The sequence below is a fragment of the Misgurnus anguillicaudatus genome, chromosome 21 (assembly GCF_027580225.2).
Source record: "Misgurnus anguillicaudatus chromosome 21, ASM2758022v2, whole genome shotgun sequence".
Classification (NCBI taxonomy): Eukaryota; Metazoa; Chordata; class Actinopteri; order Cypriniformes; family Cobitidae; genus Misgurnus; species Misgurnus anguillicaudatus.
In genome coordinates, this window is record NC_073357.2 from 49,911,962 (window position 1) to 49,929,037 (window position 17,076).

The following is a 17,076-nucleotide window of genomic DNA, read 5'->3' on the forward strand; positions in this document are numbered from 1 at the left end:
TATAGGACCTTTTTAAAAGGTAATGTCCCAGTGACAAAAAGGTAAAAAATGTTTAACTTTTTATTAAGCGTGTAGAACAGAATGAGCTATCCAACGTGACTTATAGTGTATCAAGGCTTTAATTTCAGACACCGAGAAGCTCATTCTTGCATTTATGACTTTACAAATTGACTATTGTAACTCATTGCCTGGTGGGTGTCCTGCAAGCCAAGTGACTAAGCTTTGATTGGTCCATAACACAGCAGCTAGAGTGCTCACTAGATCAAAGAAATACGATCAAATAAGGCCAATTTTATCATCATGTATCAATTACTGCATACATTTTAAAGTCTTGCTAATAAAGCTTTAAACAGTCTAGCGCCTCCGTATCTTTGTGAGTTACTATCAGAGTACAATCCAATGCATACATTGCAGTCGCAAAATTCTATGCTGTTAAGAATTTCTGGAATATTAAAATAATTGCGTATGAACCAAACAACCAAACAAACACACATTCATTGTACTGTATGGCTTTAATATTACATGTTTGAATCATAAGCCTCTACGCCAATATCAGCTTGTTTTGTCATCCTCGGGTCCCTGAGGACACCTGAGATCAACAGACCCAGTTTCAGTTTGGCCTGTTTATCCCATTTATGACTACAATCAATATAGCTGGAGGTAGCCTGTGTCCCCAGAAGCAATATGAGATGGACTTCTTTATTAATCTTTTCACAATCTGCTTAATTTGCCAGCTAATCTTACATATTACATTCCTCAACTGCTTAACATTTGCACCAAAACTGACATTTTAAATCTAAGATATAATTGTACAGTAACTCCTTATTTATGCCTTATTTATTCATGCAAAAAACGTCCCTATGGAGATCTATGGTTATTAGCACACATTTTCACTTTTACAGTGCAGGTCTCATGTAAAAGTGTTCCTTTTAAATTAGTTGACTTTAATCAGATACAAAGGCTGAGGTTAAAATGTGTCATGATCCTAATAGGTTTATCCAGCACTTCAACTTAATGAGTATGTGTCTAAACAGCAAACACCATACAATACTTATGTTCTGAGTGTGAATTTTAAACCGATGGGATTACAAGAGGTTTTGTAAAACGATCTAAAAGTACATTAAACTGCATCCATTATATCTCCTAGTGGGTGGACCTTTGAGATATATTGATATCCTGTTTTTCTATGTTGTTGTTGCACAGAAATGAGACTTCACTTTTTAAACTGATTAAGCCATTGCAAACTTTGTAGACTTGTTTATGAATTGAAAGGCTTTGTATGATGATGCATTATGTTTTTGTTAGGTACTTTAAAAATTGTGTGGGGCGCAGAAGATGTTATGGTGCGTTCACACCAATTGCGGAAGCAGTGGCAAGCAAGAGTGATTTACATGTTAAGTCAAGGCAAAGATGGAAATAGGCATGCAGTGCGGTAAGCGCGAATGGCACATTGCCGCCGCCGCGTGGTCCGCAAGTTGAAAAATCTGAACTTTGGCAGATTTTCGCGCCGCGTTAACCAATCGGAAGCTTGCTCCAGCAGTGACGTAATTACAGGAAGTGAGCGGAGGCAGAAAAACCAAACAACAATGAAGGGCAATTATCATCGCTACACGAGACATCTTCGTACTTTTACAGGAATTAAAAGGATCATGTTTGGAAGAAAGTGTGTGAGGAGGTCGAACAATCTGGTAAGTTTACTCAATTTGAGCTATATAAGCCCCTCCCCACGATGCAAATTTTCTCGTGAATGACTAGAATTTCATGTGCGAATAAAGCGAGTAAACTCAAAATCCAATCAAATTGGATGCGAATAGCGCATTTTTGCCGCTTCCTCTGCGTCTGGTGTGAACGCACAGTAAGAATGAGATAAAGAGCCATCAGGTACCCAGGTTAGGAAAATAGGAAAGATGAGGAAAAACATGCAAATGATAAAAGTATCTACGCTGCTATATATAATAAAGTATACTGTATCTTATAGGCTATATCATTATGTAGCTTGCAATACAATGACACATAGATCAGTAACATTGTTTTTTTCTGTCCAACTAGCTTATGTAACATCGACTACCCATTAAAAAGTTTTAGGATCACTTTCACTTGTTATTAATATTTTTCCACATATTACTATAATAGCAAATTCATTAAAACAAAGATGGAACATAATGAAGTCAATACTGTGACTGAAAAAAATACAAAATAAATCAAAACTGAAACACTTACTGGTGGTAAAAAAGTATAATACTTCATAAATGTATTCAGAACTTTAATTTGTTAGTTTAGTGCAAGGTTTTAATAGGCCTAAGTTATTTAAGATACGGTTTAGAAAATATTTTCTTACTTTTATAAAATAATGTTAAATAGATAGAAACCACTGCTTATATTTTATATTTTAATTTAAACAGTACATTTACAGAAATATTGTGCTTTTGTGAATGTTAAAATAGCTTTGCGAACCTGCGGAAAGCCGGAAATACTCGTCATTGGCAGGAAAGCGTTTTCTCTTATTTGACAAGGTTGAGATCTGGGCCATTTTATTACAGTGAACTCATTGTCATGTTCAAGAAACCAATTTGAAATGATTCGAGTTTTGTGACATGGTGCATTATCCTGCTGAAAGTAGCCATCAGAGGATGGGTACATGGTGGTCATAAAGGGATGGACATGGTCAGAAACAATGCTCAGGTAGGCCTTGGCATTTAAACGATGCCCAATTGGCACTAAGGGGCCTAAAGTGTGCCAAGAAAACATGAAAGCGTTTCTCTTATTTGGCGAGGAAAGCGTTTTCTCTTAGTTGATGAGATAACTCGTCAATGGCGATGAAAGAGTTAAGTTTGAGACCCTGATTTAGAAAAAAAATCTAATTGCATTTTTTTTAATCAAAATAGCGATTTGTGATTTAAAGGAACAGTATGTAAGAAATGTATATCAATTAATCATAAAATGGCCCTGATATGTCACTAGACATTAAGAAATAATTTTCATTTCAAATACTTATATCACTGACAACAGTGGTCTGGCCAGGATATTGTCATTTAAAAAGTGGAGTTGCAGCCCTCAACTGATGTTTATGTTGTCATTTTGTGTATTGGCCATCAGTTGTGTGATTGCAGTACCAGTTTTAGCCACAATCCTACATACTGTTCCTTTAAAATGTGATTTACTACTAACAGCATCAAAGAAAGACCATGCATAATGAAAAACAAGGTGGTACTGTTTTTTAAAAACCACTTAAACATTGCTGCCAAACTGATCATTTAAAAAAAAGTTGAAGTATGATGCAAACATCTGTAATGACAAATTAAGACAATTCTTTGCTTATTCTGTCATTATTATTGTGTCAAGCATAAAATGTGCAGGATGCAAGGTGTCAAGGACTAACCGGATGCTTGTTAGCATATAGTCCCTAATCGAAATAATTGCAGCTTTTGCGATTTGAGAAATCCACCCTTTTAAAACGCAGTTTTAGTTTACAAACAGTTAATCGTGCAGGCCTAGTACACATCTGCGAATATACAAGATTCAAACTGATAGCAAGTTTAAAGGCGCTGTCTCAGAGCAAAAGTAAAGCAAATATCACAAGAAGAATCAAAGGTCAAATAGAGTTTATTTCAAATTGATTTTATTCAAACCCCAGCAGATACAGTAAATATTCATAGAGCCGCTAAGAGAGAAAGTGGAAGTTAAAAAGACGCTAACAAAATGCACGAGAGAACGAAGATGTTTTTAAATTAACGAGGGTAAAGAGAGACACTGAAAAACAGAGATAAGGATAAAACCGAGAAAACATTCAGAAGGCAGGAAAAATTAATACAGATATTCTGCAGAGGATATAACGCATGCCACATGGACTCATCTAAAGCCTAATTAAACACCCATAATAACAACATAGCTTAGAACAACATGTATATAGGATGTCAAAGTCAACAAGAAATGCAATTCCCAACCCAATTTCCTCCATAATCTGACTGCTTCTAAATGCAACCGAATATCCAATAAGAAAATGTAAGATGGTTGTTGTTTCCAGGCTGCTCAAACAAACAGACTGCAATCCGGTTTTGGAAATTTGCAATTCGCCTAGCAGTGTAGACATTACACACTTTAAATCGAAATAGCATCGAATATGCATATTAATTTTAGTATCAGCTGTGTCTGATATTAACTTAAGTTTGCACAAGAAGTTACTGAATTAAGCTGAGAGCTAGTTTGAAAACCCTTTGTATGGGCGCACACAACAACACACTGCAACTGATCTGGGTCATGCGGCATTCATGTGGGCAGGGAGGCACATGTCAGAGGAACAAGTGCACAGTAATGCACTTCTGTGGGCCGAGGCGGCTTCCCTCCATCATTTATTCATGCCTATTACAGCCGGTAAAATAAAGTGCTGGTAGCATTAGCCTTTTTGTGCTGATGCTGAAATGGTTGTCTGCAGGCATTTGGAGAGACCTAAAATGGGTTAAAGGACCTGCTTTTCACAGTAATGCGAGAAGCACTTACTCTGAGCGGGAAGCCGATCACACTGCAGGCCATGAAAACCTCCTGTTGGCATTTTCTGCATCAGATAAGTAGCCAGAGATTGATCCAGGTTCTCCAACGAAGGAACCTGCAAGGCCTGCAAAAGAACCATGTAGACGCATCAAAGCTCGGTCTGTTTTTTAATTAGGTTTCCTGAACACAAACTCATGTCATTGGTCAACATTTTGGATGCTTAACAAACAGAAGCTCCACAATCTTCACATATTTTGGAAAATCACACCACAAACATCATTATACTGTAGTTGTCCCTGCAAGTTAGGGTATAACAGGGGAAAGCATTTTAACATTAATAAATTAAACACTTGTGTTTTATTAATAGTTAGGTCAAAGTTAAAATTTCATCACCACTTTTTCTTCAGAGTCAATAAAGAAAATGTCAAACCGTATCGCAAAACCCATAAGAATGAGTGTCTAATATGCTTCACCACATCAGAGGTATAATATAAATGTCACATTCTGAGAACATCAATATAAATCACTACATATATTTCATCCATTGTAGGAAGCGCTGGAACCTATCCTAACATATCCCGAAGTCAGAGAAACAGCCTGGACAGGTGGCCTGTCCATCACAGGGCTAATATATCTATATATTTATTATGTATCACATCCATCTTATTTCTAATGTGCAGTCTGTGTTTAGATATAGTGTCCAGTACAGAATGCTAACCAGAGTATGTTTACATCAGTAAAGCCACCGAATCTCCCTACAGGATAATCCAAATTCAATTAACAGGCTTGAGAAATTGTATGGCTTGCTGAACCCCTAATATCTTGATTAGATTGTCAAGGCTAAAGGCAAAGAGGACAACTTAATATACCCCAAAGGAACACAAACAAGATTACACCCTTGAGGGATTAGAGGAAAATAAGCCTGATATAAGAATAGACCGATAATGAATAGGGTATACCATTTATCAGTAAGTTAAATATTAAAATCATGAGCATCAGAAGCCCAAAAAATGTGTGTAGATGACATTTCTTGTATTTTGGTGCCTTTCAATTAAACAACTGCTTTTATATCCTAAATAATTTGTGTACCTTATTGTGTTGCAGTAGCAGCAGGCAGATGAATACACAAAATTGAGTTTTAATATATTAGGACATTCCTGTTGGAATGGATTTGACTGTTGGCGCTCAGACAAGTGAACAGACACATGCACTTATTTTTTTATTTTTTTTAAAGAACATGTGAGTGGTTCCAATATCATTGGTCTTAAAAAGTGGGTGGGTCTTGTCCCAACCACATATAATGGTTCCAACACCCACGACTAAAATAGATAATAAACATTTTTCATTAGCTGTTGTGTCATGAAAATCTGTCAAAATTCCACTTACTGTATATAGACCATATTGCAGGAAATATATATATAAAAAATTAACTCAGGTTCTGCACTGCATAAATTTAATAAATTGCACTCTGGGGCTGTCATTCAGAACTTTATAATTTCTACAGTATATATAGTCGTACATGCCACATGGACTGCTGAACTGTTGCAAGGCTGTAACAGTATAAACTCGCTTGCCAGGGTAAATGGTAAATGTTTTTCCTTAATTTGTTGTGGAAATCCCCCCATTGGCAAATGCATTATGACGGCAGCTTGAAACCTGCCAACATCAGCACCGAGCCCTAATCAAATTAAAACTGATTTATTTGCCACCCTCACTTAGCTTAAGGTTTAAGTTAGATTTCCATTAAGATAAATCATTTGTACCTGCCCAGATGTGACACTATATAAATGTTGATTCACCTTAAAGGTAGAGTTCACCCAAAATTGAAAATTAGCCCATATTTTACCCTCAAACCATCTTAGGTGTTCATCCTGGTTCTTTTCATCTTAAAATGACATTTAATGTTTAAGCTCCAAAAAGCATTTCTATCTATCAAAAACTAATCCATGTTATGATGTCTTTAAAGGTGAAGCGGTGGGTTTTGTAAGGAAACTTTTATATTTCAAACTTTTTGTGTGTTCACGAAAAGGTGAGGTCACGCTGGTGGTTGCCTTCTGACCCAACATTACAAAAACCCATTGCTTTACCTCAGAAGACATTTGGGGCACCATCCAATGCCATTATAAAGCAAAATATATTTTTTTAAATATATTTAATATTATTTAATATAAAATGTGTTTGACTGAAAAAAGAGAGTCATACACATATAGAATTGTGAAAAACTTTTTTTTATTTGTTGAATTGTTATTTTGTAGTGAACTACTCCCTTAATTGCTTTATATTATGCATGTATTTAAAGGGATAGTTCACCCAAAAATGAAAACAAATGTCATTCATGACTCGCCATCATGTCGTTCCAAACTCGCAAGATCTCCGTTCATCTTCGGAACACAGTTCAAGATGTTTTATGTTTAGTCCAAGAGCTTGTTGACCCTTCATTAAAAATCTACGTACGATACTGTCCATGTCAAGAAAGGTAATAAAAACATCATCAAAGTAGCCCATGTGACATCAGTGGGTCAGTTAAAATGTGTTGAAGCATCAAAAATACATTTTGGTATTTTTGGAACACATTCTAACTGACCCACTGATTTCACATAGACTACTTTGATGATGTTTTTATTACCTTTCTGGATATGGACAGTATACCGTACATAGATTTTCAATGAAGGGTCAACAAGCTCTCTGACTAAATCTAAAACATTTTAATAGATGAATGGAGGTCTTACGAGTTTGGAACGACATGGGGGTGAGTCATTAATGACATAATTTTCCTTTTTGGGTGAACTTTCCCTTTAAAAAAAGAAAAAGGATGAATTTTGAATCATTATTCATTATTATATTACATTTGCAGGTGGTTGGTTACCTGGCACATGAATTTCACAGGATCTGCAGCCTGCTGAAGACAGCGAGCAACATCTTCAAGCATGGTGTAGTATTGTAGGCTGGCCTTGCCTTTGACCACTCCTTGACAGTACAGTGTCACACTGACATCTCCAGCAGAAAAGTCTAAAACACAAATATTATCACCAAAGCATGATATTGTTGCTTGGGCTTTTGGTGGATAAAAGTAAAGACTGGTCATTGTATAAAAACAGACTAAAGACAGACTAAATGTGACCCTGGACCACAAAACAGTCAGTAAGCACAGCTATATACAGTAGCCAAAAAACATTGTATGGGTCAAAATGATTCATAATGACAAAGGTCCTTAGGATTTTAAGTAAAGATTATGTTAGGATATTATGTAAAGAAAATGCATTAAACCTTCGTTTACAAAGACATGAAACTCACCGAGTGGTCGGGGGTGTTGGCTGGTATGCTCACACAAAAAAATCGCTGCAGAAGATGCTTTCCAACATGTGTTTTAGCATTCGTTGTTAACTTGTGGACCTATTTTTCCAAACGCTTCACACCCGTACATTCTTCCGTTGAGAGCTTGAATAATAGACACTCCAGACCAGTTGGTGGCGATAATCCGCCTTTGCCAATTGCAAGAATACAAACAACGTTCCCGGCGCGGAGTAATACTGTACCTCACAGCACATCTAATACAAGTCAATGGAGTTGACTACGATAAAATCTGTTGGAGGGCATCTTTTTCAGCGATTTTTGTGTGGGCATGTCGGTGGGCACCCCTGGCCACTCGGTGAGTTTCACGTCTTTGTGGACGAGGGTTTAATGCATTTTAGGAAGGATTGTTCCAGTGCACCTATGCAGCCATTGTAGAGATGGGGGTTGATACAACAAACACCCGAAAATTCTCGGGCCAGCATCATATGCCCAGCTTTGTATTTCATCATAAACAATGGGCTTTGAAAACAGTGTAAAATACCGAACTTGTCCTTTAAAGGCGATTTACTCAATATTTCCATTTTATGCACCCTCAGATTCCAGATTTTCAAATAGTTGTATCTCTCCTAACAAACTACACATCAATGGAAAACCTATTTATTCAGCTTTTAGATGATGTATAAATCTCAAGTTTGAAAAATTGACCCATATGATCCAGGGTCACAAATTTTATTAAGAACTTTGGCAACATCGCCGATATAAAAATATACTGAAGCATCTTTACTGTACCAGGGGCAGACACACACAGTGTGCTTTCATTCCAGTTCACAGGCTTTACTTTCACTGTCTGCTTGTTTCCACTGAACTCCACCTCAGCATCTTTGATGGTCTTGACTTCCCGCAGAAGAATGAAAATCTCCCCTGGACTCTATGAAGACATGCACAGCATGAAAACATTCAGGCAAACTGATACACAGTGTGTGGTAAGCATTTGAATACATGGGGTAAGCATTTGGAGTGGCTCTGAATATGTTGTATGGGCCTTATCTTATACTTGAGGAGCAATTGAAAACCACCTGTTCTCACTGATACACTACTGTAGCTGTCGTTGGCTTGTAAGGTGTAGCAGGTGTTGAAAGGCAAAGCATTTCATCATTTATCAGTTTTATCATTAAATGGCTACATTTTTATTACACAATTCCTATCCTCAAACCAAAAGTTGGCAGAAATGCATACTTTTTAATTGTAAATGTGTGTCTGACCTGACATGGCACACGACTGGGTAGGACCAATAAAGATTTTTCAGCAAGAGAACCAACAGATAGTTTCTTCTCAACCTTCAGTTGTTGGACCGGTTTCCCATCTACTGCTGGTGCCTGTCCACCTGGAGAAACATGATGCCTTACTGACTGACTCCTCATTCAGGTTTGTTTTGAGAAAAATGTGGATTCTCGCAAATCAATATTTCAATGCGTGTGCTACGTTGAATTTAACACGGAAAAATTTTAGTACACAATACGTCTTGTAAAGCAGGTTGTGAAATGAATGAATTATTTATTTATATGAATTTATTTATAAATTTAAAACAGAAAGAAAATGTGATTGTAATGTGAAACTCAAATAATAGTATAATATTTAAAATCAGTTTGAAGGTAATAAATATTCTATCTTAAATCTTGCTTGAATTGATAAAAAAAATTTGTTAAATTCTTCATTTCCTTACAGCTTTTGATGTGCCTGCAGTTGCTGTCTCTTTGATATTAATCTGAACAATAAATTCACTGAAAGACAATCCCTCCATCTATGTGATTACAGTGACTGTTTAAATGTACTTTTACAGGAGGTGACCAAGATTTCCATATTCAGTGATAAGTACTGAGTTTGACGCACGAGGAAGTGAACACATTTACATACTGTTTGCCCCTATACTGAAGCGCCCATCAGTAAAGCGGGGCTCTTTTCACTCATTCAAACTGTACATGCTGAAAAGTTATTACTGAAAAAGCAAACATGCACATGCCTGAATTTCTGGCATTACAACCTTAGTAATGTTTATGGCTAGAATTTAAATGCAATGTTTCATGCAACTATGATACAGGTTGATCAAACCACATTGTTCACGGTAATATGATAATTGTTTATTTGCATGGTGCCTGAATGACTTTTTGTTTTAATATGGACCTTGACTGCAGTGAATAAGGAACAATGGACAGAAGACAGGAGTGCAATCCTCAGTAAAAATCATTTTATCTTTTCTTTCTTTTATTCTTCATGTCATTCCATCATCTATGGCTATATTCATGGCAAAAACTACAGAAGTTAATCCATACACAAGTTGATCCATATACGGGTCTCCAATTCACCTAACCTGCATGTTTTTGGCTTGTGGGAGGAAACCAGAGAACCCGGAGTAAACCCACGCGGACACAGGGAGAACATGCAAACTCCACATCGAAAGGCCACCTGACCTAGCTGGGGTTCGAACCAGGGACCTTCTTGCAGTGAGACAACAAAAACCCCATTCACACAGACCTTTGGTCCCAGAAAATACCTGTCAAATTGTCAGACAGGCTTCTGTGTGAACACAAACACGTCCCGTAAATCTTCTGGGATCGTTGCCGGAAAGAGGACCTAGTAAGATAGACGGGAGACCTTCTGTGTGAACGAGAGGCCAAAACAATGTCGTAATGGGCGTGTCGTAGTGAAGATGCACGCGTCATCACAACAAAAGTTATGGTTCAGCTCTTTAAAACGAGAGATTAACATGCAGATCAACATTCACGACGAGAAATGTCGCAAACTAGATTGAAGCAATTATCAGGAAATGATAAATGAAACGCATAAACAATGATGCGCGTGCCGTAGTGAGGCAACATAAAGTTGGTTCGACTCTTTAAAATGAGGGATTTACATGCAGATCAACATTCACGACGAGAAATGTCAGCAAACTGGACTGAAGCAGATATCAGGTAAGTTAGCTTGTCACTTACCGTGCTGAAGTGGAGATCATTCAGCAGCATTAAAGAATATTGCGTCGCATACTCATTTGAGCTTATAATAAACAAAAATGCCAGCGCGTCATCCAAACAAGATATATCGTTCAGCTCCTTAAAATGGGGGTTTTAAGTGCATATTAACAATCACGATGAGAAATGTCTGAAAACTGGATTAAAAAACAGATCAGGGAGCTCGTCAAATATCCACTCTGAAGCGAAGATCATTCACCAGCATAGAACGGCGCATCACACGCTCCTTTATAGTTTTATCATAAACAAAAATGCACGCGAGTGGTTTTTGGAGAGAGAAATAATAAATAATATGCAAACTTCAGACGCTGCGCAGGACTTTAAACAGGTCACGTGTCTTTCCGGGACCTTGCAGATGCCGGCAAATCATTGGCAGTGCAGGGCTCCAGACTGCCACCAAATGGTGGCATTTAGCCACTAAAATTTGAGAGTGTGCCACTGAATTTTACATCACAGCACATTGTACTTTCTGCATATAGCATTAAAGTATTCTGCATCTAGCATTAAAGTATTTATTAGTAATACAGTAAAAATTAGTAGAAATGTGAATATTTGGTTAGCATGGTGATTTACGTCGTGTGCCCCTACATTTTCTGGTTGCGCCCCTAAAATTTTCATTTGCGGGCCACTGTGCTCCTAGGGAAAAACGTTAGTCTGGAGCCCTGCAGTGTGAATGAACAAAATATTAAATAATCCATATTGCTTAGTAGATCTATCGCATGTGCAGCTCAGACATTCACGTAACTTGAGTGGTCGCGCAACGGACGTGTCTCCTTTTGAACCGTGCTCTGGCGTGATATGCGATCATGTTGCGCATTTCGCACCTGCGCCCAAGTTAACTGCACCCAGTTCTGCAAGGCGGCTAGGGCGCGATTAACCAAACCGTGCCAGACATGGTACATAGTGATCCCACTAGTCAAACAAACCAGGCTTCAAACCAGGGTCAAACTCGCTCTGGCGCGGTTTGGTTGGGATAATGCCCTTACTGCACTATGAAATTAGCTTCATCACATGCACCATAAAAGTGCTTACTGTAAGCCTGTCAAGCAAGGTACTGCATATAATGCAAAGACAATTACAGACTCTGTAATAGAGTAAAAAAATACACAGCGAGCCAAATTGGTTGAGCTAGACACTGGGCTGGCTGTGTGTGTGTGAATTTGCCCAGTTCTCCAGTATGTTGACTATATTATTCTCCAAGGATCAGCAGATTGTGATGCAGTAATGGGAGGATGGTAATTGCTTGTCAGGCTCAAGAAGAAATAATGAAGTCTCACATGTGCCAAAAACAACCCTGTCTCTGGTCCTCTCCTCATACTATTCCATAATTATAGTATCCAGAATCACCAATTACGGCAGCAAAATGTAAACCCCATTAAACTCCCCTCGGTGCCATTTAACCTGCAACAACAAGCTATTTGTCACACTGCGGCTTCGGCATGGGGGGGTTAGTTCTGGCCATTTACCTGTAATTCACTGCCACTGCTTTAAGTCTCATTATTTTTATTACTACTAAATGGGATTTTATTACTTCACACACCAGTGTGTCCGAGTGCCACAAAATCACACATAAAGCGGCTAACATTGGATCAAGGATAATTTCTTGGTGAGAATTATGATGACAAAACCATCTCTGTGAGATGATACAGGTCCTCAGAGGTGAATGCTTATTAAATTCACATCAATTATTCAATGCGATGTATAGTACGTATTTTACCATAGGGACTGTTTCAATCTAGAGGGTTAAGTGCTTTGCCCTGCTGGGAAAATAGTTGTAGCTCATGGCTCAACCCTCTGGGGTTCAAATCTACAACATTTCAGATCCTTCACCACTACTCCACAGCCATCCTCATAAGTAGTCCCAAACCCTCACCTTTGCGTGTTATTTCTACCACAGCCGAGCGGTACTCCTGAGGCTCCTGCTCGCTGGAAATCTGGAGACAAGTGTCACCCTTTATTGGCACCATCTCCAGAAGAGGAGCCAGACTTTCTACTCCACACAGGAGAATCACCACACAGGCCTCCGGTTGCAAAACTCGAGCCAGGAAGAACCGCCGGAGCTGGCATAGCCCATCCAGCATGCCCCGTGACAGTATTAGCAGCTTGCATTTGTACCCTTTCAGTCTCAGGAAGTCATCCTTGCGACTGGTAACCATGGCAATATCATAACAACAGATGCCGGTTTCAGGAATGGGACCTGCCAAGTGGGAGCGCAGGTATGATGCCCACTGCTCTGCCTCAGACTCATAGATGATCAGAAGATCTTCAGCTATAAAAAGAGATGAGAGAGAGAGGTAAGCATTCATTTTAAAAGAATAATTCATATAAATAAAAAAATGTATGAACCCAAAAGAAGATATTTAGAGAAATGATGGTATGCACAAAATGCCCGCCTTAGCAAATATCAGTAGAAACACAATCATTTAGGTCTTAAGAGAAAGAAAACAGCCAAAAAAGAAAAGGCATTTGTAGTATATTGGATTTGGACTTTTGGTCTTAATATTGCTGCTGTCTGTCACTCATGTTATTCAAACAGACTAAATCACTTTTCTATATATGTAGGTGTAGATCAAGCAGGGGACACGGTGGACATGTCCCCCACAGTTTTCAACTCCCCGCCACCATTCTGTCCATGTATTTTTTGTTAGTTAGATTGGAGTGAAGTAACATTAATCCAATCAAAAGTGAGCAAGCATCTTTCATGCACGTGCGTCTGGTTGAGCTTCAAAAGAGTGAAACGGGAACAGCAAAGAACTGTCATTTGCCTGATCAGGTCATTCATGCATTGTCACAAATGACTATTTCACATGCTTTTAGGCATTGCCAATTTAAACATTTATGTACAGGAAGACAAAAAATGCAGCAAGTAAAACACAGTCTTAAAATGAATGTAAGCAGTTAAAAAATTAAGGGGCTGGACACACCAAAACTTTTAAACGCGGCTGAAAACGCCTTGAGGACGCCGATTACCAGCTGTTTTTCAGCTGAGTGCCAGCTTTCTTCAGCTGAGCGCTTTGGTAGCTGTGATACTTCAGCTGTGAGCCGGTTGGTTGTTGTGGTAATGTCCCGCCCCTCCTCCACTGTGATTGGGCGGTCGTGTGAGAACTGACATTGACGAGAGGAGCTTTTCTACCAAAGTTGAATCTCTTTCAACTCTCGACGCTCAACGCCGAGCGCGGAAAAACCGCCAAGCGCCGCTTTTCAGCGCGGAAAAAACCCGCTAGCTGCTGGCTTATTTGAAAAACGCCGAGCTTCCATTGGAAACAATTGAAAACATGCGCCGGCCGCGGGCGTAAAAGCGTTGGTGTGCACGCCCCCTAACTGCATAGTAGGCTAGCCTTTTGGATCCATGCACTTACTCTTAAAGGGGACAGAGAATGAAAAACCATTTTTACCTTGTCTTTGTTGAATAATGGTAGTCTACCCACATTCGCGAACATACAAAAAGTGCTAGACATGCTAAACATCTCAGTCTCACAGAAATCCTCTTTTAGAAATGTCAGCCAGAAAACGGCCCAAACTGAAAACTGATGCTTATGACATCACAGGCATCTAACTGCCCCTCCACTTTAAAATAATTGGCTACATTTTTTGATTGGCATCAAAGTCAGCCAATCAGTAATGAGATTGCAAGTTAAGCCAGTAGGGGTAGCCAAATAGGTGCAAAACCACTTGTTTAAAATCCCCCTCCCTAATAGAGCTATCTGAGAGAGGTTTTTAGGAAGCTTCTAAGGCATTACAGACCCAAACAAAAACATTTTTGTCTACATGTCACATCACAGAACAAGGATAAATACCCCATTCAATCATTCTATGTCACTTTTAAAGTGAAAGTATGCTGTTTTTAATGTTAATCAAACAATGGAAAAAATAATTTGTCGTGACTGATTAACTTTTGTAACTGCAAAAAGGATTAATCTATAGTTAATTTAGTCTATACAGTATAAGTCTATGCATGTATTATTTTACATTTGATTACGTTTCTACAGACCAACATGAAAAACATAAAAAGCACTGTTTATTTTTATGCTTGTTGTATTATAATTATGTGGGCTATCCCACATGAAAAATTTGTATACTTCTACTTGTACTTAAAGTGCTTTATTTTCGCACACTCCTTTTGTACTTAATATACTAATACTTCATCTTTAGTACTTATCAAGATGTTCTTAAGATTATCCAAGTGTTTATTTGTGCTATTTTGAGACACCATGAATATGAACTAAAATGCACTTTACTATCTCTGTATTAAAAAATGTATTTAACACTTGTATTAAACTTGACCTCAACTTTCAAACAAAGATGGGTTCAAGTTTATTACAAGTGGTACCTAAATACATTTTTAAATACCTTTTAAGCACATTTTAGTTCATATGGTGTCTCAAAATAGCACAGTCAAGTACATACATAATTTTTAGTATATTAAGTACAAAATTAGTGCGCAAAAACAGAGCACTTTAAGTAGGCTTTGGAAGCAATTTCACCTGGGATTGCTCATTATTTGTTCTATTTTTTATTTGTTTTTTATTACTGACCATTTACTTGTCTTAAAGGTGCAGTGTGTAAATTTTAGCAGCATCTAGTGGTGAGGTTGCGAATTGCAACCAACGGCTCAGTCCACTGCCCAACCCTCGCTTTTGAAATGCATTAAAGGAATAGTCTACTCATTTTCAATATTAAAATATGTTATTACCTTAACTAAGAACTGTTGATACATCCCTCTATCATCTGTGTGCGTGCACGTAAGCGCTGGAGCGCGCTGCGACGCTTCGATAGCATTTAACTTAGCCCCATTCATTCAATGCTGCCATTTAGAGATAAAGTTAGAAGTGACCAAACACATCAACATTTTTCCTATTTAAGACGAGTAGTTATACGAGCAAGTTTGGTGGTACAAAATAAAACATAGCGCTTTTCTAAGCGGATTTAAAAGAGTAACTATATTTTATGGCGTAATAGCACTTTTGGGAGTACTTCGACTCGCCTGAAAAGTCCGCTCCCCTTCTCACTCTCATAATGGGAGAGGGAGGGTGTTACTGCGCCGAGTCGAAGTACTCCCAAAAGTGCTATTACGCCATAAAATATAGTTCCTCTTTTAAATCCGCTTAGAAAAGCGCTATGTTTTATTTTGTACCACCAAACTTGCTCGTATAACTACTCGTCTTAAATAGGAAAAACGTTGATGTGTTTGGTCACTTCTAACTTTATCTCTAAATGGCAGCATTGAATGAATGGGGCTAAGCTAAATGCTATCGTAGCGTCGCAGCGCGCTCCAGCGCTTACGTGCACACACACAGATGATAGAGGGATGATTCAACAGTTCTTAGTTAAGGTAATAACATATTTTAATATTGAAAATGAGTAGACTATTCCTTTAAGAAGCTACGATAGCTACCACCGGACAAACATTTCATTGTGGGAGACAACTTAGTAAAAAAGTTTGTCCGTTAAGAGCTTCTGTAGAAACATGGCGGCACAAAAAAGCCACTTCCATGTAAGGGGACCCTCAGTGTATGTAGATAAAAATGTCTCATTCTAAGGTTATAAAAACATTGAGGTTAATTTTAAAAGGTCTTTATACTCCACTGATAATATAGTTTTGTATATTATTTTGCATTTCTTTCAAGAGATCTTTCTAAAAATTACACACTGCACCTTTAAAGAACAAATTCATCATGAATTAAAAAAAAGCAAAACATGCACTTAAAAAATTAAGTTAAACAATTTCAACTTGATTTCATAAGTTGTCAACTCTTTACAAGCCAAAACTTAAAATAGTAGGTTGATTTGACTTGCAAACCAAGTTGTTTTAATTTCGTGCTGCATTTTGTTTTACATTGTGGTCAGGACAGTGTGTCTAAATAATTTATGAAAATGTATGAATTATGACCTGCATGAAGAATTTGTTGGGTAAAATATGTCAGTTTAATTTATTTTGCTTTACTATACTACATATGCATATTCAAGTTCCTGTCGCCCTTACTTTCAAGATGCCAACTACGCCCCTGTATATGTATATATACTGTATATTATCCTTATTTCATCACTGACAGTTTGTTTTTTGTGATATTGATATTGGTAATGAGAATAATGAAAATTATATGGTATATCAAAGACTTAATAACATAAAAACCTTATTAAAAGAAAAAGACAACTCTAACGTGATACATATTGTTATTATGATATAAAATGACTCATTTCATGACATATATCATTTTGTTCATCTCACCCACCGCTATTACACAGTGTAAAGCTATACAGTTTTTGT

General features: G+C 37.8%; 1 protein-coding gene across 1 annotated transcript in view; it reads right to left on the bottom strand.

Moving 5' to 3' along the window:
* LOC129449268 (B-cell scaffold protein with ankyrin repeats) overlaps nucleotides 1-17,076 on the bottom strand; it is a 69,063-nt gene that overhangs the window by 41,830 nt on the left and 10,157 nt on the right. Inside the window, exons 3-7 of the mRNA XM_073859320.1 lie at nucleotides 12,682-13,077; nucleotides 9,045-9,166; nucleotides 8,572-8,710; nucleotides 7,355-7,497; nucleotides 4,498-4,612 (exon numbers count right to left, since the gene is read on the bottom strand). Of these exons, the coding sequence (XP_073715421.1) occupies nucleotides 4,498-4,612; nucleotides 7,355-7,497; nucleotides 8,572-8,710; nucleotides 9,045-9,166; nucleotides 12,682-13,077 (915 nt within the window). The remainder of the gene's footprint in view (nucleotides 1-4,497; nucleotides 4,613-7,354; nucleotides 7,498-8,571; nucleotides 8,711-9,044; nucleotides 9,167-12,681; nucleotides 13,078-17,076) is intronic.